This window comes from Botrytis byssoidea, assembly GCF_014898295.1.
Source record: "Botrytis byssoidea strain MUCL 94 chromosome Unknown BBYS_003, whole genome shotgun sequence".
Lineage (NCBI taxonomy): Eukaryota > Fungi > Ascomycota > Leotiomycetes > Helotiales > Sclerotiniaceae > Botrytis > Botrytis byssoidea.
The window spans coordinates 1,773,853-1,800,295 of NW_024065844.1; the positions used below are offsets into that span (position 1 = coordinate 1,773,853).

The 26,443-nt window shown below is 42.8% G+C and overlaps 11 protein-coding genes across 11 annotated transcripts; 5 read left to right on the plus strand and 6 right to left on the minus strand.

The window, feature by feature from the left end:
- Positions 1–498: 498 nt before the first annotated feature.
- Positions 499–1,461, minus strand: EAE97_001964 (uncharacterized protein; the record flags this gene model as incomplete). The annotated part of the gene is made up of 1 exon (XM_038872475.1): positions 499–1,461. One exon carries the CDS (start codon positions 1,459–1,461, stop codon positions 499–501), a length of 963 nt encoding a protein of 320 aa, XP_038737033.1.
- Positions 1,462–1,897: 436 nt separating this feature from the next.
- Positions 1,898–3,169, plus strand: EAE97_001965 (uncharacterized protein; the record flags this gene model as incomplete). The annotated part of the gene is made up of 4 exons (XM_038872476.1): positions 1,898–2,159; positions 2,213–2,697; positions 2,761–3,015; positions 3,065–3,169. 4 exons carry the CDS (start codon positions 1,898–1,900, stop codon positions 3,167–3,169), a joined length of 1,107 nt encoding a protein of 368 aa, XP_038737034.1.
- Positions 3,170–3,267: 98 nt separating this feature from the next.
- EAE97_001966 (uncharacterized protein) lies at positions 3,268–5,551 on the minus strand (the record flags this gene model as incomplete). Its single annotated transcript, XM_038872477.1, has 5 exons — positions 3,268–3,808; positions 3,861–4,371; positions 4,426–4,661; positions 4,711–4,925; positions 4,991–5,551. 5 exons carry the CDS (start codon positions 5,549–5,551, stop codon positions 3,268–3,270), a joined length of 2,064 nt encoding a protein of 687 aa, XP_038737035.1.
- A 611-nt stretch (positions 5,552–6,162) lies between these two features.
- On the plus strand, positions 6,163–6,855 carry EAE97_001967 (uncharacterized protein; the record flags this gene model as incomplete). The annotated part of the gene is made up of 1 exon (XM_038872478.1): positions 6,163–6,855. One exon carries the CDS (start codon positions 6,163–6,165, stop codon positions 6,853–6,855), a length of 693 nt encoding a protein of 230 aa, XP_038737036.1.
- A 459-nt stretch (positions 6,856–7,314) lies between these two features.
- Positions 7,315–8,501, plus strand: EAE97_001968 (uncharacterized protein; the record flags this gene model as incomplete). The annotated part of the gene is made up of 2 exons (XM_038872479.1): positions 7,315–7,420; positions 7,486–8,501. The coding sequence occupies 2 exons, from the start codon at positions 7,315–7,317 to the stop codon at positions 8,499–8,501; spliced, it is 1,122 nt and encodes a 373-aa protein (XP_038737037.1).
- Positions 8,502–8,725: 224 nt separating this feature from the next.
- EAE97_001969 (uncharacterized protein) lies at positions 8,726–9,426 on the minus strand (the record flags this gene model as incomplete). Its single annotated transcript, XM_038872480.1, has 2 exons — positions 8,726–8,890; positions 9,088–9,426. The coding sequence occupies 2 exons, from the start codon at positions 9,424–9,426 to the stop codon at positions 8,726–8,728; spliced, it is 504 nt and encodes a 167-aa protein (XP_038737038.1).
- A 1,018-nt stretch (positions 9,427–10,444) lies between these two features.
- EAE97_001970 (uncharacterized protein) lies at positions 10,445–12,013 on the plus strand (the record flags this gene model as incomplete). Its single annotated transcript, XM_038872481.1, has 1 exon — positions 10,445–12,013. The coding sequence occupies one exon, from the start codon at positions 10,445–10,447 to the stop codon at positions 12,011–12,013; it is 1,569 nt and encodes a 522-aa protein (XP_038737039.1).
- A 2,230-nt stretch (positions 12,014–14,243) lies between these two features.
- On the minus strand, positions 14,244–16,073 carry EAE97_001971 (uncharacterized protein; the record flags this gene model as incomplete). Its single annotated transcript, XM_038872482.1, has 1 exon — positions 14,244–16,073. The coding sequence occupies one exon, from the start codon at positions 16,071–16,073 to the stop codon at positions 14,244–14,246; it is 1,830 nt and encodes a 609-aa protein (XP_038737040.1).
- A 1,988-nt stretch (positions 16,074–18,061) lies between these two features.
- Positions 18,062–19,099, minus strand: EAE97_001972 (uncharacterized protein; the record flags this gene model as incomplete). The annotated part of the gene is made up of 4 exons (XM_038872483.1): positions 18,062–18,297; positions 18,351–18,559; positions 18,688–18,863; positions 19,055–19,099. 4 exons carry the CDS (start codon positions 19,097–19,099, stop codon positions 18,062–18,064), a joined length of 666 nt encoding a protein of 221 aa, XP_038737041.1.
- Positions 19,100–19,753: 654 nt separating this feature from the next.
- Positions 19,754–20,295, minus strand: EAE97_001973 (uncharacterized protein; the record flags this gene model as incomplete). The annotated part of the gene is made up of 3 exons (XM_038872484.1): positions 19,754–19,852; positions 19,994–20,148; positions 20,214–20,295. 3 exons carry the CDS (start codon positions 20,293–20,295, stop codon positions 19,754–19,756), a joined length of 336 nt encoding a protein of 111 aa, XP_038737042.1.
- A 1,767-nt stretch (positions 20,296–22,062) lies between these two features.
- On the plus strand, positions 22,063–24,865 carry EAE97_001974 (uncharacterized protein). The gene is made up of 2 exons (XM_038872485.1): positions 22,063–23,043; positions 23,095–24,865. The coding sequence occupies exons 1-2, from the start codon at positions 22,398–22,400 to the stop codon at positions 24,369–24,371; spliced, it is 1,923 nt and encodes a 640-aa protein (XP_038737043.1). The 5' UTR covers positions 22,063–22,397; the 3' UTR covers positions 24,372–24,865.
- The last annotated feature ends 1,578 nt before the right edge of the window (positions 24,866–26,443 follow it).

Here is a 26,443-nt window from a genome sequence, read left to right on the forward strand (position 1 = left end):
AACTGACTTGTTGCCTAAGAAGTACACGATGACAAACTGGGGTACATCTTAGTGCCATAGATGAGGTGGTCTGTGCCCACAGTTCCTCATAAAGTGGATCATGATGATTTAATAAATATAGATTCATATTTCCAAATATTTCCGTATATATAAGTTCAAGTTCGTCAAAATGAAAATTCCTCCAAAACTTTGTATTCGTAATATTACTTGTTCGAAGAAAGAGTCTAAGAAATTCGTAAAATTCACCCTAAGAGAACTCGAGTTTCGTATATATATAAACCTATAGTACTACGGGATGCAACTCGGGTCTTCTAAACGAGAGATACGATTATGATATTCCGACGAGGTCTTTGTCTCCTCGATTTACAGAAAAGATATATAGGAAAGAAGGAAATAGTATGTTTTTCGATACTATTTTACAGCTTTAGTACATAATAACATTATTGTAAAATTATTACAATAGAAGAATTGAACACAAAAAAGAAGAAATGAATTCAATTATAATTCTTGATACTTTAAAACACTTCTATCTCGATCTAACACAAGGCGTAACTGTGTACTTGAAGCGAGTTCACTGCCTCGTGGAATGAATGACTTTCTTTGCAACTCCTCCAAATATAGTTCATAAGCAGGCATATAACCTTGAACGAACTGAATGACACTTGCATCGGTCATACCAGTGCCTTTTACTTTCCACATATTGTGCTCTTGCTCTATTCTCCACCTGTAAACGTTGATGAGCTCTTCTGTATCGAGATGAATCAAAGCGTCGAAGTTTGCTGGGTTCATGAACGTTGTGTTATACCGACGAAGATTTTCATTGATCATTTCGAGATGACCAAGGGGATGATTTCGAAGTGTGTTTGTTGGGAATGTCGGATCTTCACCTAATCTCATAGTTCGAGGCTCTCTTTGCGCTCTCTCCCATTTTCGCTCGAGCTCATCTCTTTCTAATGACTTGAATCCTACACACCACCCTTCAAAGATAGCAATATCCAATATGTTTTCTTTACTTGGAATAAAAACCTTCCAGTCTTCCTGGGGAACTCGATCTCCTTCACCCTGGAATCTACTTTTATCGAATGCCGGAATCTTGACGATACCAGTAGTAAGTGACTCAAAAAACTGGCTCACAAATGCTTCATCGTGTGTTCCTGGTTGTCCTCGTACTTGGAGTAGTCCGTTATCTCGATTCTGATTTTTTATCTTAACCAAAGTCTCGTGGTCATGATAAAAGTCGTCGAGAGAACAAACAATGACCCTAAACTGGTGTTCGTGTTCCAAGGCTAATGCAAGCTGGCTGGCATAAGTTGATTTGCCACTACCTTGTAGGCCAGATAAAGCAAGGAGGAATGGCCTGTTGAATTCTGTTTGCTGATGCTGCCACTTCTCATGATGAGCTTGAACTCGAGGGACAACAAAACTCAAGATTTCCTGAATGACATTGTTTGGAATTGTCATAGTACCGGCAAGGGCAATCAAAAGCGGCCCTTTGACGAATTTTGGTCTATTAGACGACTTACTCACTTGACTTAAGGACAAATACTTGTTGAACCAATTCGGCAACAGTTTATGTCAAAAAGCCATATCTTTCATGAGGTATGTATGTCAAGAGTGCAACGGAGTTTCCTTTCCCCGGTGACTTCGCGCACGACATCTGCAATTAGCATGGGTTTCGGAATTGCCTTTCGCCGGTATCCTTGCAAGCGACTGGGATCGACTGTTGATATTATCCCTACAATCTTCTTCCTTACTGCCGGTTCATCTCTACGTCAAGTCTTTTATTAAATCATCTATTCCTCAAAAGACACAGTATATTTCAAACCGGAACTATTTTATCATTCGATACAGCACATCTACATTTCTGGTTACCGCTTGTTCTTACCGTACAACTAGAATGTCTCCATCTACTATCAATTCGACAAAGGAATATAGCATCGCGTCCATTCCAGCTGATGGGATCGGACCTGAAGTCATCGATGCAGGTATTCAAGCCCTCAATGCTCTCGCGACAACAATGGGAACATTCAAGCTTAACTTCACACCCTTTGATTGGAGCTCGGAAACCTATAAGAGGACTGGAAAATACATTCCTGAAGGTGGCCTTGAAGAGTTAAGGAAGCATGATGCCATTCTCTTCGGTGCAGTTGGTGCCCCTGGTAAAAGAAAAAGAATACTACAATTTTAAGGTACTAGTACTAATCAGTATCAGACGTTCCCGATCACATCTCTCTTTGGGGTCTCAGATTAGCCATCTGTCAACCATTTCAGCAATATGCCAATGTTAGGCCAACTAAAGTTTTCCGTGGAACCAAATCTCCACTTCGGGACTGCAAGCTCCTAGATTGGGTTATTGTTCGTGAAAACAGTGAAGGTGAATACGCTGGACAAGGCGGTCGTTCGCATCGTGGTGAAGCATGGGAGACTGCGACTGAAGTGGCCATCTTCACTAGACACGCTGTTGATAGAATTCTTCGTTTTGCGTATGAAACTGCGCAGAAACGACCACGAAAGATGCTGACGGTGGTAACCAAGAGCAACGCACAACGTAATGGCATGGTTCTTTGGGATGAGGTGGCGAAAGAGGTTGCAAAAGACTTCCCAGATGTAAAGATGGACTTCATGCTTGTGGACGCAATGACCTGCAGGATGGTATTAAAACCAGAGTCTTTGGATACTATTGTCGCAACGAACTTGGTGAGCACCATCATAACCAAGAGAGCCTGAAGATGTTGAAATCATTGAACTGATAGTTTGTAGCACGCTGATATTCTTTCCGATCTTGCCGCTGCTCTCGCAGGCTCTATCGGTATTGCCCCAACATCGAATCTAGATCCTACCAGGAACAATCCTAGTATGTTTGAACCTATTCATGGCTCTGCATTTGACATTACTGGCATGGGCATTTCAAATCCTGTCGCAACTTTCTGGACTGCTGCGGAGATGCTGGAATGGCTCGGGGAGGAGGAAGCAAGTCAAGTTCTCCTAGAGTGTGTTGAAAAGGTGTGCGAACAGGTACGTTCTATGTCATCTAAATAGTTTGTAGAGATATTGACAGCTTTAGGGTATCGTGACTAAGGATCTTGGAGGGAACGCAAAGACGGCAGAGGTGACCGATGCGGTTTGTGCCGAGATACAGAAATTTTTCAAGGGAAAAAATTCTGTTTGAATACTGTGCCACTTTATGATTTTGTATCGACTTTCGTTTCAGTTGTAAGAATGGTTTTTGTACTCTAGGATGCTTCAATAGACTATCTGGATTGTTAGTCAACGCATTCCAAAAGATGTAGTCGGATCTGTTGTTCCCGTAGCAAAATTTGAAAAGTCCATCGCAATGAGTGGATCGAACAATGCTCCTTGATAGAGCTCTAGCTGATCCCATTCGTTTTCCGGATTTCTTTCTGAAGTGGCTGCTTGTGAGAAAGTTGAGGTTTGCTGCACGCTGAATGGCCGTGAAAATGACAGTGGAGTTTGCGGTATGCGCCTTTGGGACTCACTACTACTATTATGAGGTCTACTAAAATCTGTGCGGATCGAATGACTATTATAATAACCTTCATCAAGGGTGAAAGTGCGATTATTAGATTGAGTTGATGGTTCGCTCATGTGTTGCGGCCCATTTGTGTCTTGTGAATTCGATGTGAAGATTGCTTGGTTCGGCCGATTGGATCCGACAGTTACTGTTGAAGCTTGATGGCTCCTATCAAGCGCATGAATAAGTTGCTTAACGGCATCTGCGCATGATTCTGGCCATACCGTTTGGCGTAATGAGAGGTGTTCTAGAATGGCCAATGTTTCTTTAGCATATCTGATAATATTAGCGTGATGTTTGTCCTTGAAGGAGAAGGTTGTTAACAAACTTTCGTGCCGGTCCAAGTTTGCAATGTCCTTCCAAAGCGGCATAGGCAAGCACAAAACAGCTCATCCATGCAGACCACGTGAAAAGTGGCCAGACCATTGGGGCTTTCAGAGCCAGCGATCCATCAAGCGATGCATTATTGCGTTGAAATTCCCTCAGGAGAGAAATGATTGCTCTTGATGCGCTGATGCAGTTTTGAAGTGCAGACTGAGAATAAGTGTTGGTCGAATTGGAAGTGATTAGCGGCCGATTTAAAGCAATGGTTGACTCATGCTGCAGGATTTGAATAATTAATTTGTGGGCTGGTGACAGCGACGGGCTGTTCTCTGCTTCTGAAGAATCTTCATCTTCTTCGCTAACTTCATTCACCCATTTCGCTAGCTCGGCTTGCATCCCCATAGCACGCTCAAAGGTTTCCTCACGGCCGGACAAAGATTTGTTACGAAGCTCCAAGACACGGCCGCGAATTCGAGCATGTTTAGAGAGGTCTGTTAAAAGACGCAATTGATGCACTATTACTTTGATCAGTCATTAGATCAATCCAATAATTCATAGGGCAAACAGACCATTAGAATCTTCAGAATTTGGGTTATTGCTCCCATTTCGCATATGTTTCTCTTCGCCTGGATAGCAGACGTCTATATCATCATCTCGAAGATCTAATGGAAGGCCAAGTGATTGCGCAACGATCCGCTCCATACAGTAGAGCGACCAAAACACTCGTCGTCTCAGTTGAGATTCTGCAGGAGTAAATCCGTCAAAACGAGCAGGACATCGATGGCAACCAAGAGCATAGGCCATACTTCTCTCTTATTAATGTTGGTTTATTGGACGAAGAGCGAGGTACTTACCGAACAGCTAGTCCACCTAGCCGACTGGCATAGTTAAATTTCATCATAGAAATCAAAAAGAGCTCAAGAGAAATGGTAGCTTGGAGATTCTCAAAAGTTGCTGGAAGAGCCATAGTAAGCTGAAAGGTAGAGCCCAGTTCTGCGTTATTGTAAAAAATGAGATGACGAGGAACTTGAGGAAGACGCTTAGTAGATTGGCGACTGTCGGCAAGTGACTGAATCAAGAATTAGGACCATCTCACGTAGAACTGCAGAGTACGGGAATATTCGACTTGCTTACGATTGATATAATCGATCGCACAATCAAGGCGTCGGAAGGTGCAACTGCTTGCATTCCCTGTCGACCGATTGCCTCAAAGATCGCTAGCACTGCTGGGGCGTGTAGGAATGGGAAGAGAGGGTGCCAATTGGTAAAATAGCTTTCCGAAAATTCTACGAGCTGATGGAAGGAGATGGGATCAGAGCTTGATTGGGAAGTATCACCAACTTCATTTTCCCGGAAAAATGGAGGGAAAGAGGTGAGGAGATGGGAGTTACTGGTAGACTCTGACAGTTGGTCATCCTCGCCCGGCACAATGTTTTCCGAGGCAGGAGTAGCTGTATTCGGGTTTGTGTGTGTCGAGTTTGATTTCCCTGCAAGAAGCTCATAAACTGTCCGAATAAAATGAATTCCACTTCCGCTACCAATAAATCTGGGCTTGCTCTGATCATAGCCTGTTCTCATTAACCCAACTTCTTGTACAGGGCTATTTCCATTGCCGAGTTTTCTACGTTTATTGCGATGGTTGTCATCGATTGGAGAGTGTGAGCCCAGATTGGTAGCATTTGATGTTGGAATCATTACGATTACGATAGACACGTCAAAGCGTCATCTTATGAGATTAATAAATGTGAAGCATGCAGGTCGAGGATGTTGAATCTCAGCTGAGGATTGAATTCTATCAGGAGAGTGGTGGAGGTGGAGAAGGTGTGGAAGGGATTTGCGCGGCTTTGGATAATTGTTGGACAATCATACAAGTATGCGAGCGGGAATGTTTCAAGTGGAGATGGGAAAATGTCTTGGTATTTGGGGTATGCATGCTCACGTGATGATCTACGGAAGTACCCGCGCTAAGATATTTCACCGCCCTTGTTTTGAGTAAAAACCTCGTCATGCGATGGTCCGGACAGAATTACTCCGTTGTTGCAGATTCCTTGACATTAAACTCGATGGGACCCCCCACTCGATTTCGTTTCCCGCAAACTGTTAATATCTCATCCAGAATGTCACAGCCCGTAGCTAGGTTAGCATGTGAGCCCTGTCGCCAGAGAAAATGTAAGGCAAGTGTATTCCTAAGTCAAGCCTGTTTCGTTTGCTTATACTTATCGCTAGTGTGACAGAACACTGTATGTCATGTTCATCTATGATATCCCTGAGAACCCGCTGACGAATCACAGCCCGTCATGCTCCAAATGCCAGGGAGCCCCACAACAATGCTATTACTCCGAGGCGAACAGAAGGTACCCAGTAAATATTCTGTACATATCAAGTTATGGCTTACCAAGTTATTGTTAAGAGGTTTACCCCCCGGCTATCTTGCGGGAATTGAACAACGCCTATTTGAGACTGAGATCGCTCTACACAGAGCACTATCGAGACTGTACAACCATTCTGATGCCAAATTCCAAGAAAGTCGAGAATTTCCGCAAGTCTCCAAGGGTGAATTGATGGAGCAGTGGCAAGAATTACCTCTAGGGTCAGACATTGATCTGGAAACATGGTGGTCTCGAAAGACGAAATATGTCGAGCCACTCGATAGGGAGTGGGGTTCACCGGAAAAGACTTCAACTCCCGAAACACATGTTGCTCATGGAATCGATGACATCCCATCTGTTGACTGGGAGTTGACAAATGAAAGACATAGAAATGTTCCAGATAGTGCAGATTCACTCACTCGAGAGACTATGGATAGTACAATATCTAGTCTACCAAGGCCCCCGAACTCAGTCGAAGTGCAAAGGAGCCCTGTGGACCCTCAGCTCCAGTTTGAGAGCGACATCCCCGGTTCTTCAAGCTGGCAAAGAAATTCACAAATACAAAACCTTGGTGAGACCATAACTGTTGCAGAATCATTTGCAAGAGCGCATCATAAAACATATTTCTAGCTCTAACTTAAAAGACTGATAAGCAATACAAAAAGATCAGAAACAATGCTGCATCGTTGTATTCCTGTTTTGAATGAAGCCATTTATTTCCGTTCCGTGAGTTGTTGTATGTAGTGCTACTCAACATAAAAATAATGGGAAAATGCTATTATGCTTTGGGTAGAATTCACAACGGACAGATGCAATCCGTGGTAGAAGTCTGCGCACTTTTCTTTCCCCGGTGGCTTGAGAAGCACACCACAGAATCCGGGATCTCATCCGGGCTCTCATCCGGGCGGACAATTAAGGCTCCAGCTAATCAAGGAGTCGCCTGAAGCTTAAGGGGATCAATTTCACTTTGAACTTGCAGCTATGAAAGTATACACGGTCATTACTAATACATGAAGCTATTCAGTCTTGTTCAAACATCAAGTTTTTAACAATACCGAAATTCACGTGTATTTGTCTATGTCCACACGTATGCCTCCCTTCACTTCAGCGTTCGGAGCGCAAAACATTGCCCTAGAGAGTATTTTGCAGTCAGAAGATCATGCTCGCATAGGTATCAATGGTTTTGGGCGAATAGGTGAGTCAATAATCCTTGAATCAATACAATAATAGACCGTCAGTACTAATATATCGAGCTTCAAGGTCGGAACTTGTTGCGAGCATCATTGCTTAGAGACGATGTTTCCGTCGTAGCTATCAACCACACTTGCTCTTCGGTTGAAGATGTTATTCACTTACTCATGCACGACTCGACACATGGCGCTCTTGACAAGTTGATGGGTCACAAAACGCAAATCGATATCTTGCCTAATGGAAGCATTGCTATTGATGGCCAGCATATTGCACTCATGTCTGAGCGCAACTTGGAGAAACTAGACTGGGCGAAATATGAAGTAGACTACGTTGCCGAATGCACTGGCAAGTTTCGGTCAACTGCTCTCGCGAGCAAACATGTCACCATAGGGGGTGCTAAAAAGGTTTTGATATCGGCACCAAGCCCGGATGCACCAAATATAGTCTATAAGGTTAACTCGGATAACTACTTGCGACTCTGCAAGGAAACCATAGTCTATTCTTGCGCTAGTTGTACTACCAATTGCTTGGCTCCCATCGCCAAAGTCCTTCAGCATTCCTTTGGGATTCAACACGCTTTCATGACCACCGTACATGCCTCTACGCAATCTCAACATGTTCTGGATGGATATAGCACGAAGGATAGGCGTTCAGGGCGCTCGATAATGGGAAATATCATTCCAACCACTACTGGTGCAGCGAAAGCTATAAAGACTGTGTTGCCCGAGCTGGCCGGTAAAGTTTCTGGTATTTCAGTTCGAGTGCCAACAGCAAATGTGTCTATGGTGGACTTGACTGTCGAAACTATACAGTCAACATCTCTCGAGGAAATCATGATCAAGTTCCGTACTTCGGCTCAACAGGAGCTATCTGGTGTCCTTCAGGTTGAAGATGAGGAGTTAGTGAGCTCAGACTTCCTCGGCAACTCTTGTAGTGCGATCATTGATTCAAAGGCTTCAGTTGAGCTTAAACCCAATGCAAGTAACTTACACACTCCCAATAAGAACTTTTCGCTGACTTCTTCAAGTTTTTCAAGATCATTGCATGGTACGATAATGAATGGGCTTACTGCTGTAGGCTTCTAGACATGCTAGTTTTTATGAATAGTCAAGATCTCATAAGTTGATAGAGATTCGAGAATAATGTAATTTAAAGTGGGAATGAAACCAAGTTAGTCTATAGATTACATTGGCTCTCGTAATTCGATTTGAGTGACGATGGTTCTACAGCGAGAAAAAAGCGCTAGTGATAAGAGCGGTTTCAAATAGAACGAAGAGGTTGGATTACATTTTATAGTGATTGTATGTTTTTAGGCCCACTGCATAAATTGTGGAGGGGCCAGAACCCCGCCATTAGTAATAACAATAGCCATAGGCCCACCCCCAGAAGAAGCTGTGATGAGATACGGAAATATCCGCTCTTCTTCTTGGCTGAGGATTATTGAGACTTCCTCCTTACCCTCTCTGAAGGGCCACTGGGAATATATATGGGTAAACATAATTTTCAAATCGAATGACAATAGCAGAGCTAACACTTCGAGAGGGAAACACCTCAATATAGAGGAAATCAATTGTCGGGAGTCGGTTGCTATTCGGCATGTCGTCGGGATAGCTGTTAGCCAGTTAGGCTAAGGATCCATTTGTTCAACGTCACCCACCAACAGTGACAAACAGTGACTAACTGGTACAGAACGACAATCCCTGTTATACTCTTACCAACCTCCAGAATCCAGAAGATCACTACAACATCAGTTTTCGTCGTAATCCTAGTTAATACGCCAGTTACCCCATATCGAGAATACGTGGTCAAATTTGCATAAATCAAATGCAAGAGTAAACGAGAAGGTCGCATTGAATAGTGGGTAATGATGAACTGTTGAGTAAGTAGCATATACGGAGTAAAGGTTCGGCTCTGATCGATGTATCCCGCGGCAGCTTCGCTTGCACTACGAGCCATGCAGTCAATGAAGAGATCTTTGGGTTCAATAAATGCGTGCTTGGAGCTCGTCATTGATACAAGCTTCAATAAGTGCACCGACGTTTGATTCGCGCATTTTTCTGAGTGCAAAGCAATATCGGACAAGATTATAGGTACGAGTAGAAAGTCCGCACTATATCTGGGATACCCTCTCGAAGAATTTGCAACGTAAAGTGGTTTACGCGAGTAGCGCGATCAAGTGAGGCGTGAAGGCGAATAAACCAACATCTATGATCTATTTTGATTTGCCGATTTTGAACCATATGCAACTGTTTCCAAAGCATTGGGAATTTTGGTTTAGTTCTTCCAGATTGAGACGAACAGCTCGCTTGGGGTGGGGGCGTCCGCAAATCAATTGATGTGATGGTCAGAGCGGCGGAGTTGTAAATCTCCGCCTTTTCCACCAAAAAAATGACGCAAACTCGATTTTGGAAGGAGAAGTGAGAAAATTGGGTCAACAACAAGCAATTCACGCATGACAAAGGTTCTGGTTTACGAGGAAATTTCCTTGTTCGTTATTACTGGGACCGTAGTTATGCGGCTAGAAAAATAAGAAATTTTTGGCAGGTCTAGCGACCGTCGCTTGTGGAGCAAATCACTTCGGCTTTGCTTGTACCATCGAGTATTTTGGAGATGATATTCTCAACTTGGTAGTTGGCTAGAGCCTCAGACCTTAGAATTCTTTATTATTCATTGCTTTTGGTATCTAACACTCTGTAGCTATGATACCGAAAATTACCCCCTTGGTTGCTGGCGATTTTATGATTAGCCGAAACAGGAGTTTATTTCTCAAGGGTCGAACATATAACTGCGGAGAAAGTCACTTCCCAAACACGAGACCCCATAGAATTCACAGGACCCGGTCTAATAAATCTGGAGACGGCTATGGAGACCCCACAAGATAATGTGCTCCCCGGATTTGTTGTTCGGAGAATCGTTGCTTCCCAGGAATAAAAGGATCTTGTCTTGGCCTTCTTGTTTCGTTTGAACTCTTAAGCTTCTCTCTCATTCAGATCTTACTACTTGTCTTGGCCATCTCGTTTTACCCGTCATGTCTCCTCAAAATTCTTACATGGGACTGCGCGGCAGAGCCCTGAGAATTGCTCAGATTGCTTTTATCGTCGGACCAGGCTTCACATTGTTTGGTTACAACCAAGCTGGTCTTGGACCCTTAGCGACACTTCATAGTTGGGCACATCAATTCCCATCACTGGACACAGTCAACACGACCGGTCCACTCAAATCACACAACTCAATCAACAGCGGTGCTGTCATTGCGTCTTTTCAAATTGGATCTTTGATGGGTGCCTTATCATGCATATTCTTAGGAGATCTTCTAGGTAGACGGAGGACTATCTTTCTCGCTGCTTTTTTGACTCTCATTGGCCAAGTTCTCCAAGTCTCGGCTTATAACTTAATTCAATTCGTTATCGGCCGATTGGTTTTAGGCTTGGGAGTTGGAGAGATTAGTGTTATGATACCGGTTTGGCTAGCCGAATGTTCACCCGCAGCTCACAGAGGGCAAGACGTTGTCACCGCAGGTATATTCTTGTGTTTCGGCTACTCTGTGTGTAACTGGATAGATTTCGCATTTTACCACCTTCCAAGCACGAATTTACAGTGGAGATTACCTTTAGCAATCATATCTCTACCACTTTCACTCGTTATGATGGCCATAGTCTTTCTTCTTCCCGAATCTCCTAGATGGTTAGTTAGTGTAGGGAAAACAGCCGAGGCTACTAAGAATCTATCAGTGATCAAAGATCTCTCAGTTGAAGATGATCGCATTCGCTTCGAAATTGCCCAGATCGAGTCATCGCTTGAATTTACGACGGAAAATAGTACATCACTCTTGCAGCTTTTCTCCAAGGACGACAAGGAGAGGTTGCTTTACCGATTCGTGCTATGCATATTCCTACAATTCGTTCAGCAGATGTGTGGAGGTAATCTCATTTCGGTCTACGCATCAACCATCTTCCAGCAAAATCTCAACTTGGAAGTCAGCTTGGCCAAGATCCTCGCCGCTTGTGCCCTTACCTGGAAATTCCTTTGTTGCTTCATCGCTTTCGTCGCCATTGATCGATGGGGACGTCGTGCGGTATTCATCATTAGTGGCGCCGGCATGTCAATGTGTATGCTCTCCTTGGCTGTGAGCACTAGTTTCCCCTCCTCAAACAAGAGCGCCGCTATTGCTTCTGCATTCTTCATCTTCCTATTCAACTTCTTCTATCCGATCGGATTCCTGGGTGCCAATTTCCTATATTGCAGCGAGATTGCTCCAGTCCGACTTCGCGTGGCAATGAATTCAGTCTCAACTGCCAATCATTGGTTATGGAACTTCGTTGTGGTTATGGTAACACCGGTCGCCCTCGATACCATCGGATATCGCTACTATATCATGTATACGATTATCTCGGCGCTTATTCCCATCTCGGTGTATTTCTTCTACCCGGAGACGATGAATCAGAATTTAGAAACTCTCAATAATTTGTTCAGAGATGCACCTTCGACCCTCAAGGTTGTATCATTATCACTTAAGCTGCCACGTGGTGAATTGGATGAAGAACCATCGGGTAAGGCAGAGTATGGTGGAGGGGTGGAGCAAGTTGAAAAGGTATAATTTTGATGAGTTTACAAATTGTATAGTAGTGAATTTTAACCTTAAACTCAATTCTAATATTGCTATCAAGTTACCGACCTGATTCGATTGGTTCAATCTTCGTCTACTTGCTAGGGGGTTCAACGTTCAAACCTAGCTACGCTTCCCCTCTTTAAACCTTTAAATCCCAAGACTTTACCCTCCTAAAAAACCATGATTTTTCTGTGATTTTTCGTGTTGAACAGGCATAGTATCTTAAAACCAATGATATGATCTACCCCGTTTCCACCGTCTTCCACTTTAATAACCCTCATTGGAGCTATCAAGCACCAAATTCATATTCACTCTACCGATACCTCACTTATCAGACATTCACTTCACTCATTTCCATGCTATAACATCCACCGAATCTCCATCCATGGCACTCTCTACACAAAGGACTACAACTGCCATCAAAGATCGGTAAGAGGTTGGCCAATTCGGATCCTGGATTTAAAATCTGCACTCAAACCTTTCCAATCATCTCCTCTGATCTTACAAGTCCTCAAGCCATCTCTCGACGCCATTACCGACATGCAATATCATACCACTGTCATTAATTCTCATCACCCATCACCATCATCCACAATTTCCTCTATCATTTAATTCCCAATTATCAGTAGGTATCAGATCCGCAAAATCTCACCCCCAAATCCATATTACCATCTCCCCTCTACCAAAAAAGTAACCAGTTACACACCCCCAATCCCCAAAGTCTTTCTTCCAATCTTGAGAACCACCCTGAATTCTTCCACTTTTGTAAGCAAGTATTCATAATACCCAATTCTCACAGCCCAGCAATCGTTTATATAATTAGAAGTTCCAAATCAAGAGTTAAGCTCTCCGCTTATTCCTCTCCTTTCCTTAATTCACTAAAAGCTTCAATTTATTGACCTCGATTTCTGCACTTTTCCTCATTTTGTAAACCTTTCACATTTCCTCTTATGTAAAGACTTCTTCTTATATGAAATATACTCAGATTCACATCAAGCTAACTGTACAACAAAGCAAAGGAGATCCATCACACTGAATTTACAGAATCTGTCTTTTCTTCGACTAGTGTTTTAATTATCCTATTCGTAACCTCATTTTGTTCTCACATTTTTGATTGTCACTGTCTATCATCATTATCTTCCCTCCTTATTTTCGCTACTTCTCTCTTACTCATCTGATCTAGTTCCTATCATCGATTTTCAAAACAGATTTTTGTCATCACCTACATCTACCGCTCACTCCCTATCTCAGCACTCATAACCAAAGCCCTCATTCTTTCTCTTCCCCCTTTCTTTTCCTTTCCTTTCCTTTCCTTTCCTTTCCTTTCCTTTCCTTTCCTTTCCTTTCCTTTCCTTTCCTTTCCTTTCCCTCCCGCTTTCCCCGAACATCAAATCCCACACACATTCTCCGTCTTACTCATCCGCCGTAGCTTTGCATATATTTCTTTTCCGTCTTTTCCGCAAACCCCCCATCTCATTGCTTATATACACCACACATCCAACAAAGTCCCACTTATCTCCCTTTCCCCTTCTCCTTTCCCATCTCATTTTCATTCACTTAATCTCCCAAGCTCTCTATACAATCCCAAACCAACCCTGGAATCTCAAGTTCCGGAGTCTCCTCTCCTCTCCACCTTTCCACACAATCACTTTGTCCCCGCCTCCCCTCCCCTCTTCTCTGACACTCTATCACTAACCCCCCTCCTCCCCTCCTACACTCATCCTCACTCACTCTATCACTAACCCCCCTCCTCCCCTCCTACACTCATCCTCACTCACTCACTCACAACCTCCACCATCATCATCAAAAATAATCACCACAAACAATGCATTTATATTCACTCAGATTCAAATCAACACAGTGACAATATTTATATCCATATTTATATTTATATTTAGTTTTAGTTTTATATGCATAGATAATTCAATATCTAAACCCAAACCCAATCCCTCTCGAATTTCCCAAGAAGAAGAATCCCATTAAATGCTCCCCTCCAAATCTCCAAAATCAGATACCCAATATTCCCGCTATGTATATTTATGTGATGACATAATAGGATACGCTCATTAAACCCAATCCCAAAAATGCTCCGTTTATCCATGCATGCTTGCTCGTTCATATCTTCGTGTATAAAATTCCATCCATCTCATTCAACTCACCACCACCATCCAAACTATCACATCAAATCGCGACCTGATCCCAGCTCATCTCCTTCACATCAAACTTCCCCCCAAGCACCCATTCCCGCACCACCTCCTCCTCCTCCTACAACCACACTCCCCCTCGTACTGCTCCCTCCCAAACTCCCTCCAATATCCCAATAATGTCTCGAACTTCCACTTCCAATTCTCAAACTCTTAAGTGTTCCACCAATCGGTACCCCACCACTTCCCAATCCCATTCCTTTCCCCAATCCACCTAACCCTAGACCTACTCCACTCTCACTTGATCCTCTTCTTCCCACAACCCCTCTCTTTCTCACTCCTCCATTATTCGCTTTAAGGTTAACGAGCGGATGGTGAGCTCTCACTCTCGCCACTCTCGCTAACGAATCTGGTGTATTCTCCACAGCCAAGTTTTCTCTCGTACTTTTCGATAATACTGAACCAGAGCTCGAAGCAGTTGGAGCCGGTACATTATCGCTTCGACTAGTAAATCTACTTTTCAAGTAACGGAAGACCATTTTAATATCCAAATCTCTTTCCCATTCTTCCCTTGTGATAGGAGCACTATATGATTGTCTTGGTGTTGAATCCTCCAATTCTTCTGCTTTACTTTGGTTTGGGATCGATATCGGTTGAGGAATTGTAGGATGGAATTCTAGATCGTGATCAGTATTTAGAGTTGAGGCAAGATGTTCTTCTTGTTCTTGGTCTAGTTCCAGATCCGGTAGAGGAATACCCGCGGCCATATTTGAATTGCTGCTCGACGCTGATTCTGGGATGACGGGTAAACCTGCATAGGGAAGGGATGTCTGCTGAGATTGGAGATATGTTGTAAAAGCACCAGGATGATCTGAGAGTTGATTAACCAACAACCCCAATTCGCGAGCTACTCGTTCAAGGAGTCTATATTCCCATGAGCCCTTATCAGGTTGTGTGACCGCAGCGGGAATAGGTATGGCTCTTCCTGATGCCTTTGATAATTCCTCTTCTATCGGTAGAGATTCGCCAAAGATGATTGAAAGGAGATCATCATCGATACCCATTAGATCTCGTATAACCCTTCGAGTGAGTCTGTTCCATAAACTATCATTTTCGCGTGTAATCGTTGGGGCTGGTTCTGCTTCGACATTATTCAGTGTAGCCAAGTCCTCTTGTTCCTTATCTTCAACAGCCGTACTCCTCTTTTCGCTAGACATAGACTGTTTCCTCCTTCTAGTCTCCCGTTGTATCTCATCTACCAAAGCCCGACTCTGTTCCAGCCTCCAAATTTCAATCCTCCTTGTCCTTTCCATTTCTGCCGCTTTCTCACTCTCCAAAGCCATTTCTCCAATTTCCAAACTTTCTCTCCTCCTCTTAACTCTCCTCGGATTGTACTGCTCGAATGCATATAAATGTTGTTGAACATCCTCGCCAATCCCATCGACCCTAAAACTTCCAAGTCCATCGTGCTTCGGTAACACAGGACCCTCCTCATCTTCCCTATTGCCATAAACACTTGGATCCGTCCGAAACTCATGTAAATGACTATCCAAGGAATCCAATTCAGCATCCTCATTATCATCCTCTGTTTGCGCATCCACATCCCCATCCACGTCATGATCATCATAAATTCCATAACTCCTCGCCGCAGTTTCTAAACTTCCAAAATCACTAATTCTTGAATGACCAGCTGTGCGCGTTCCCCTCGTTCTCCCTGTACTAGCTGTATAGGTACCCTCTGTAAAACTTGGCGCAGCCGGTGAAAATAACACCCATTCTTGACTTGCTTCTAAACGCCCATTTGTCTCTTGTGCATTTTGTTGACTTCGCGTCTGCGAATTCGCATCTTGATTCGGTTGTGTAAATGTTCGAGGGGCATGATGTGTCGGTTGTCTAAATGCCATCTTTGGTATGTTGTACAGATGTAAATAAATACCAATAAGATGTTAGTCTAAAGTCTCTTTCGTGATCTCGTTCGTCGTATCTTGGTAATAGAATTGAAACAATCGCAGTAGGCTGCAATGATATCGAGGTGAGAATAGGGAATTAGTGAGACCGTTTGAATATTTCGTATTTAGTAGTATGACTTCGTCAATAGAGGGGTTCGAGTCTCGTATGATTTTGAACGAGAATAGAGTTGTACGACGACCAAAGAGTCTAGTGGATTAGATACTCTAGTTGGATAAGGCGACTTTATAGACTCAAGTCTTGACGTATGGGTTTGACGTATAAGAGTATCTAGAACCTCTCTCGGAACTCGACAGGCAAATTCCACAGGGCTCTTTGGATAATAAGGTTCTAGTTCTAGTACTCCCCCGCGTCTCTACCAGGCATGTCCTTTGATGAATCAAACTTAAACAGAATAGTAATCCAGGACCAATAAACAAAATATCAAAAACTTCATTCCTCAAGATATGGTACCAATAGATCAATAAATATCAATGTACGTACCCGACAATACGTACAAACGAGTCGTGTCTGCTAGTGCAAGATCAACGGTTAAACCCACTGGCGTGACTGAACTAAATGGATAAGTACAGCACGCATACACGTGGACGGGTGGATAAGACTTGTTTTTGGATAAGGAATGGCGGAAGAGGTGGGCTTCGGTGGGGTTTGGATATCAATGTCTCAGATCAAAGCGATGATAGAGGTGGTGGTAGAGGTGATCACTGACTGACAGATGAAAGGAAAAGGAATGAGTGGAATAATGGGATTATGGGATTACTTGAAAAGAAAGAAGAATGAATTTGTGATTGTCTACGATACTCGTGGATGGGATGGGAGAGGAAAGAAGAAAGAAAATGTTATTTAGTAGTATCATAGCATAACAGCATAATCAAAAATTGTTGAGTCAAAAGTAAAGTTGGCTTATTAGCTTATTAGCTGATACTGATACTGATACTGGCGAGTAATGAACTGATTGTCTAATATCTTCATTTCTGAATTTTCCCTTAACTCTGTTTCATTGAAATTAGATAACCTAATCATATGTACCTAGGTATGCATAGGGTAGGTAGGTATCTAAGAGCACTTTTGGAAGGTACCGGAATATTTCATCATTCATCCATCCATCATCATCCACTCATCAATCACATCATCCTGCGCAGTCAGATTCTCCCGCCATCTCCCGTACTCGTACCGTCCTTGTGTCTTATCATCCCTCCCCCTTCTAAACTCTTTTCCCTTCCTTTCAACACAGTTGGATATGCATCATCAACCTAATCCGTCCGCCATCAGCCATCATCTATCAACTACCAAACCAGCCGCGATAAGCAAAGAAAATCTCTCAAAATAGTATACCACAATGGTGCAGCCGCAGTCATGCCAGCCAATCAATTCGGTATGAGAACGTTTGAGATGAGAGGCTAGATTACGAAGGGAATAGTCTTCGGGGCGTAAGATTTTGTTGGATGGAAAGATCCGGAAAAATCAAGTCCATTGCCACGACTTGCTGATCTAATAAAACTTAGAAGAGGCAAGAAGACTTGGTAATGTTGTCATGATTGTCGTGATTGTCATATTGCATTGTTGGTTTTTGGTTTCATTTCAAGCGGCCCGAGATAGCACTTCAGATTACCTCTCTCGTCTTGGCTGCTGAGTTGTGAGCTGACACGAACTTTTGATTGTCGTCCCTTGCACGACCCTTAATTGTTAGATATCACGAAAAAGAAATAATCTTCATGTCAGTATCACAGAATAGTCACGTCACCAACCAATCAGATATGGAAAATAACATGATGAGTTTTTGAAAGTCGTAGAATCAATTCCTTAGGTACAATGATTAGGATTTGTGTCTGCCACTTCATGTGACACCATGCTAATCCAGCCATTGCAAATGTACGCCTTTCTGATCATACCCCGAAATTCCCTTTGATATCAACAACTCGATTTATGCCTCAGTCTCGAAAGCAGCTGGGAAACGTCTGATGTTATCGGCCAACTTGCCGTGGTTGGACAAGAATTGAACATATGCACCATCGACCAAAACCTTTCCACTTTGCTTCTTCTCCATATATTCCTCACGACGGAGAGGAGTGAAACCCCAGTTCTTGGAAACAATGATCTTTTGACGACCTGGGAACTTGTATTGGGATCTGCGAAGGGCCTCGAGAGCGTTGGGGCGGACTAAAAAGTTGTTAGACGATTGTAAATGTGAAACATCTTGAATATAAACTTACAAGAGTCACGAGTTCTGATGGACAAAATGATTTGACCAATGTTGACACGGGCGACAGTTCCGTTTGGCTTACCCCAAGCACCACGCATACCAGTTTGCAATCTATCGGCACCAGCACAAGACAACATCTTGTTGATACGGACGACGTGGTATGGGTGAGCACGGACACGGAGATGGAAAGATTCCTTTCCTGCGGATTTGACCATGTACCTGTTGTATATATTGTTAGTATCCATCTCGATAACTCCACTTGATCTTCCCAATATCCTTCATCTTTGTTCCATCTCCACTTTGACCAAATTCCTTCGCTCGACGTCATTGATTCGGGTTGAACTCACTTGTTGGCGCAAATACGGGCGGCTTCCAAAGCCTCGGAACTCAATTGTTCATACTCGTTGGAGACCAAGTGAATGCAGAGAGGGAACTCGTCGACATTTGCCTTCTTACGACCGAGATCGAAGATACGAATCTTTGGGTCGGGAACACCACGGTTGAAACGGGACTTTGGGTAAGGCTAGAAAATCAAAATTTGATCAGTATTGACTCCTTCGATTTATTGTGATTCTGCGATCATAGATCTGGCGCCATTCCAATACATTTGCGATCGCTGATGCGAAAAGGCGGTCGATCGAATGGTCGGAAATCCGTCAAATCCACCTCGCACAGGTCGATGATAATTTGTGGCGGAAAATGAGATTTACACACCTTGTTCTTACAGTATCTGTAACATCTCGCTGGGCGACGGGCCATCTTGAATGATTTCTAGAGGGTCTTTTGGTGTTGGTGTCGATGGGTTTGTTCAAGGGGATCGGGGGATTCAAAAGGGAACTTTCAAAGTTGGATTGATTGCTCAGCAAAGTTGCGCTAGCGCATTTGTGGAAATATAAGCGAGAATTTCTTTAGGGCAAACTTGATAATTTGCCAAATGAGGTAACTGGAGTTCCGGAGATGGGAATAGTGGCAATTTTCTATTTGAAATCAAGTCGATTTCAAATGGAAATAGAAGGTATCATCATGTCTCACAATAGAATTACTTGGGCTTTATGTATTATAAACATTACCATTGATTTTCAGCATCAAGATTTCTAATATACGGTATCCGGCTTTCTAACAAGTCCGGAATTCGGGATAAAATCCTTCAGAATCGATGAGCCGGTGTGAGTCACTGTAAACATGAATCGGGTTACACGCATATCAACAAAGACAATATAGGACCATCATTCAATAGATAAAGAGTAGAAACAATTTCCTAGAATCAAGGTATATCATTTTGTGATGCTATAAAGCTATGCAGGATGTGCATACTGATACATGTCAAAGATTAATCAATCATGACTGATCTTGTTCCTTCATCTAGAATTTCTTCCACCTCAACAACCAATACTAATGATTGATATTCCAAATCTATGCAGCTTGGCTAGAGAGAATATCGGAGTCACCAGCATCCAAAACAGCCATGGTGGAACATCTGAAGAGCTTACCGCAAGCAGTACCGAGCTCAATCTATAAGAAATAAAATAGTAAGCAACTGAATACCCTCCAAAGTCTAGAGAGACTTTATCGCTGGGTAATGTCCTCCCAGACCTGATCTCAGGTCTGATCGATAGACGGATATTTTGACAAATGAAATGTATATGTACGTACGTTGTTACCGGAGAAGTGGTGAACTTGAGTCTTGGACAACATGGAGTAGTACTCGAGCTCAGACTTGCGGAGAGGAGGGGTGTTTCCGGCAATGATGACGAGCTTGGCCTTTCCAGATCGGAGTTGCTTGAGAGTAGACTTGTATCCGAGAGTGACTGTAAAAGAGAATAATTAGTATTCTGTTGAATTGTATTTCAATTGGAACCCATTTTTTGCATACCCTTTCCGGACTTCATAACAAGAGCCAAACGACTGTTGATGGAGTCGGCGGTCTTCTTAGCCTTCTTAGTTGTTGGTGCCATCTCTGCGGTTTTGAAATTGGATAATGCGCTCCGGCTGTATTGGATTTGAAAGTTTGGTGTTGTCGTTGAGGTTGTAGAGCAAAATTCGAAAAGTTCCAAAAGTTCCAAAAGTTCTGAATATTTTCAAAGTGTGGGACGCTAAGGGTACTTGCGCTAGGTTAGAAATGGACTAGATAGGCGGGAAACAAAGCGTGACCTTGATGGGCGGATTGGTCACCTGACTTTGAGAGAGTAGAGTAGAGTAGGTATCCATTTACATGATACAGGAGAAAGTTCTTGTCGTCTGGAGTTTTGTAGCTATGGAGACGTCAAATATAAAGATGGCCCTGCATTGTTTCGTAGATATGGTTTACTCACATACATACTGGACAGCGAGAAGTCATAATCCCAGATTTTCAGATTCCCCATATTCGAGTTCATGTCAACATCAACAACATCAACATCGTCAACAACATTTACCCGGGCTCGAGCCAGGTCATTCACATATGAGGATAACCCTTGATCAACGATGCTGCATCACCATCACCATCCATATCAACCATGAAATTTCCATGAAAATTTATATGTAATCAATCAAGTGCACTCGCTACGTAGGTATACTCTGTATGTGAGAGCGTATGTTCGAGAGAAGTTCCTGGCAACTGAGTCAATACTAGTACTAGGCATCATTTCCTTATGAATATGAAAACGGTGAAAGAGCGGAGATTTAAGATCATGCAGCGATGAAAACGCATGGTCCATTGTGCGGGTTTGTATGGATAAGAAGAGATGGAAATTTGAGAACAGCCAGTGATTTGCTAGTCATGAAGAAATCCAGACCGTATCCAGGTACCGTAATGAATATCGAAGCCAGACTTTTATAGATTAAATCAGATATAGGAGTTAAGGCGAGGAACTGCCTAGGTAGGTATCGGGATCATTGATTTGTGCTTTGAAAACAACAAACAATACGAGTAAACAATGAACAACAGAGGAAATCATTATACAATGGAAATGATAATAAGAATAGTACTAGTAACAGTAATGATAATAATTATAATCATCACAACCTCAAAATCATCCTTCCTCCATAACAAGGGGTTTGGACACGTATAGGAAAGAACAACTACTTCCCTCCCTTTCCTAGGTAAGGACTTTGTTCCAAAATCCATCATCCTTGAAAGTATATCATCCTTCACTACCATACAAGCATACATACATACATACTTTACTTCAATATACCCTTCACCCACCTTCACCTCCAGCTGAGCGACCGACGAGCCTACATCGTACCCTTCCCTTCCTTCATTTGTATCTCCTGATCAGAAAATCAATGCAAGCCCATGGTGCACGTCGTTCCTTTCTGTCCAACGATCCCCTCCCGTTACCCAGTATTTTTTGTTCTCAAGCGCATCAACCGTTCACACATGTACATTAGGGCGGTTACCACATGCGGTATATGTTGAACACGATACATAACGAAATCTTATCGCACCGCATCTTACCTTACCTTGCCATACCATACCGCATTCTTCCTGTATGTAAATTCACCTGAATCACAAGTCAAACATCTACTTGATCGCAAATCTTAAATTTTACCTCATATACTGTCGTTTCATTCACGCATCTTTACGAACGGCTACGATAGCAATAAACAAAGCCTCCACACAAGCCTTCATACAAACCTTGGAAGCCTCCATATTCACAGATTGAACGGAAGCGGCATATAAATCAAACGGAGGAACTGAGAAACTGAGCCACCCTTGAATCTGACCCAACAACCATACAACCATACAACCATACAACCATACACCCATACACCCATACACCCATACAACCATACAACTATCCATAACCATACAACCACAACAACCACAACCTAGTCCTACAGAATCTCCAAGAATAGCTCAATCAGTAACGATACAAATTCATTCAAACACTTAACATTCATGCAACACAACAAATAACCCTTAATCCTTAAGATTATTGAATATTTCACTGCTATCTTACTACATTCTCTCCATTACCCTTTAACGAGCATACGTTTCAAATCAAATATTTATTACGAAATCACTGTTTCGCTGTTTGCTTAATACCCTCATTCAAGCTGCACCACAATCACAATGTCAACAGCTACCAAGAAACCCCCAGTATCTTTAGGAGCTGGTCGCAGAACGTCATCAGATACTTCCAGTACCGGTATCCCAAGTAGAAGTGCAACACGTTCACCCACAAAAGATTCTTCACCTACCATTACAAACGGAACACACGTACGAAGCCGTTCAATACGCAGTGGTACCCCATTATCCGCACGAGCTGCCATGCAACGACCGGGCGCTGGTGCATCCAATCTGAGTTCAAGCAGTGTACCATCTGTTGCGGACGATGACGCAAGGGCTGAGAATATTGCTCTTTTGGATGATTTGAAGGAGAGACTTCGTAAAACAGAAACGATATCAGAGCAATTCCAAAAGCAAGCTCAAGTTCTCCAGTCAAGATTAGATGAAGCCCTACAGGATCAAGGAAAGTTGGAGGATCGTCTACATGAGAATGAAGAGAAATTAGAGACTTTACAAAATGAAAAGAGAGATGCTCTTCGACAGAAGAGGGAGATGGAATCAATCTATGAAGCCGAGAGAAGTTCCATGACAAAGGAGAGGGAAGAAATGGCAAATCGAGAGGAGGAAATGCAGACAATCATTCAGCGATTAAAGGATTCTCTATCGCAAAGATCATCGTCAGATGAAGAATCACGATTGTCTAGACGTTGTAAGTTGCCAGCCATTTTATTGGACAATCCATCATGCTAACATTATGAAGCAAATAATTCCTCCCCAAATGTCGAAAATGGCCAATTCGCTCCTCCATCCGGTTTAAATCGCAGCGATTCTCGCAATAATTCCAAATTACTTCTTCAAAAAGACAGACTCATTGAATCCTTGCGGTTAGAATTGGCAGAAGCTCAAATCAAGTTGGTAGAATCCGAGAATATGGGAGGTGGAAGAATGCAAGAGGTCGAAAAATTACTCTTGGAAGCACGTATGACAAATGCAAGATTGATGGAAGATAATGAGAGTTTCCAATTACTTTTACAAGAAAAGACGTTGAACGGCGACTTCTCAAAGGATCATTTTGAATACATGGGTTCATCTTCCAACGCCGATGCGCTGAATGCTTTGGAGGGACGATCACCAGGAGCTTCTCTCGCAGATGAACTTTCTGAACTCAACGACAACGAAGGCGAAAATGATCAACACCGTCGCCTTGAAGCCGAGTTGAAATCTGCCAAGGATCAGAATAAAGCTTTAACATTATACATCAACAAAATCATTGAACGACTACTACAACATCAAGATTTTGAAGCAATTCTTGATTCGGATTTCAAATCTGGAGATGCTAAGGGTCCTGTTAATAAGGATAAAGATCTTCCACCACCTCCACCAAAAGAACAGGCTAGTGGCGCATCTATTCTTCAACGTGCGAAGACTGTAGCTATGGGAAGTCGCAAACCAAGACCTCAATCTGTTATGCCAATGAGCCATGGAACTCTCAATCAAGATCCCGAAACAGCACCTAGTATACCATTCGGAGTTGGCCGTTCATCGAGTGTTCGACAAGGAGTCCGTCCTAAATCAGAACAATATACCGGTGGTGGAGCATCAATTGTTAATCAAATGTATAGAGGCGGCCAAACCTCACCACCCCTCCATGGACCCCAAACTCCTCGACACTCGCAAACCTTTTTCGGGAATGGTCCCATGGCCGGTAAACCCACTTCTCGCCATCCTTCCTTAGGTCAAGTACCCACCGCGGGTAATTTCCCGGGTCTCAAGAGCGAAACTAGTAGTATAAGCGGAGATAGCGGTGAGGTCAGTACACCGCCCAGTACCAATAGCCCTCCACGCAAAGAGGCGAGAAAATTTGCGGGTAATAAACCAAAGCCATTACAATTGGTTCAGGATAAAGAAGAAGAGGAAAAAACGAAAGCTAAGAGAGCTAGTTGGATGGGATGGGCTTTTGGTGGCGCAGGAGCTCAAAAGAAAGAGGATGGTGTTGCATCGGCAGGGGTCCTTGGTGAAGATCCAATTATTGAATAATTGCGCAATTGGCTGGGACACTACGATCTGGTTGAATATTTGAGAAAAATGAATTTGATATGGAGTCATACTGAATTGGAATAATAATTCTTGGGGGGAGATATTGGCTGGGAATTTGTGTGGAATAATGTTGTTGAGATATATGATTGATGTGTTTGGTGTAGATTTGGAGAAATGGGTGGTGGATATACTTCTTTGCTCTTCACTTTTTTTTTCTTCTATACTTCTTCACTTTGGTAGGGTTGGTGTGGGAAGGAGGGGCAGGATATTCTTCCCTCAGTTCGTAGTCTATTTTTACATGGACGTTTATTAGTCTAGATAGACCAGTCTCTTCTCTACATTTTGGGGAGCTTGTTAAGAGCTCGCTGGCGAGAATGATGATGGATGGATACTTTGCATATACGCTTGCGTGCGTGCATGGATGGATGGACATATATGAAAATGAGAATGAATGAATGACTTTAAAATGAAATTTTATAAGATGATTTCTGAGATGGAGTTTTTTGATGAATGAGTGACTACGTGAGTGAGTGATAGGCGTGAAGTAGATGTGAAAATTCATTTTTCTAGATTCCGAATGTGAGGGTGATTGTGATTTTACTTTTGTGTGTGTGTGTGTGTGTGTGTGTTTTGGTACATGAGTGGTTGGAATGGATAAATGGATACTGGTACGTTCAAACAGGCAAGTTCATGTATTATGTAGGGTGAAATATGATTTGGCAGAGTGTAAAAGATGATTAGATGGTAGGGTGTTATGAGTATTTTGGAGGGTTGGGTTTGGGGCTTGGGGGTGGGAGGTTGCGAGGTTGTGAGGGGGGTATAAGAGGAGGGGTGGGTGTATGAAAGGGAGGAAGGGGGGGGGACGGGAGTATGAAAGGGAGAGGGAAGCGAATAGGTGGTATGAAAAGCATTGCATCTGTCGGGGGATCATCCTGTAGATGGGGTCTTAATAAAAGAGTTTGTTGATAACAAGGAAGGAGGGGTTTTTGTACTTGTGCTTGTGCTTAAGGGTGGATGAATTTTGAAGGAGAGTGAGAATGAGAGGTTGGTTTGAGATGGATGCTAGGGGGTGAAGAATTGGTTGGGGTTGGGGTAGGTACCTATTGTTGTTTTTGTTGATGGTCTTGGTTTTGGTCTTGGTTGTCGTCTTTTATTCTCGTTGCTTTTTTTTTTCGTTAGAATTATTGTTGTTGTTGTTGTTGTTGGTGTTGGTGTTGGTGTTGGTGTTGGTGTTGGTGTTGTTGTTGTTTTTGGTAAGATACCTAACTTATCATAAATCAAGTCATCTGATTTGTTTGGCTATTTATCTATTCATTCATCTATCTCTCTCTATATCAACCTATGTATACCAAAGCTATCGAAGTATGGAAGTTAGTTAAAGCGCTCTGCAGGCTTCCACTCCATGCCTCGTTCTTTTGACTTTGGTTGGAATGTGACGAGGAGGATTGTTTTGGGGAGGAGGGGGAGGGTTTTTATATTGGAAGAGAGAAGGAGTGGGGGGTGGAACGAGGTGGGGATAAGGAGGAGGAGGAGGTTAGACGAGAGTGAAGTGCTGTCGGATATATATTCACTCGCCTATGCAAGATATAATGAGCTGGAAATCTGATTGGTAAGTAGGAAGATAGATTATGAGAATGATTCATATTGGTATGTGATTGTATGTGTGTACGAGTATATAAAGCTTGCTGACTGAAGTAGGGTTTCGATCTTCAAAGGCTCTCCATACTTATTATATAACGTGGGAAAGATGCGCCTGGTGTGGTGTGGATGATGATGACACGCTGTTGAAATTCAAGACATTTGGTCTTTGAGTTCTTGGATATGGGGATTTGGGGGGAGGGGGGGTATTCTCATTGTCGAGTTTTTTTTGTATTATTGGCATCGATATAGATATAATTGTCATTCTATCATTTATGATTCTGGCAGTATATTCGATTGATATATAATCTACGTTGAATTCAAGCATTAACGAGAGATTAAAATCAGTACAGTCATTCATATTATATGCATCCCTTTTTTGCGAACAAAGTGTTCAGAACACCTTGCGATGTGTATAACTTCTAGCTATGTAA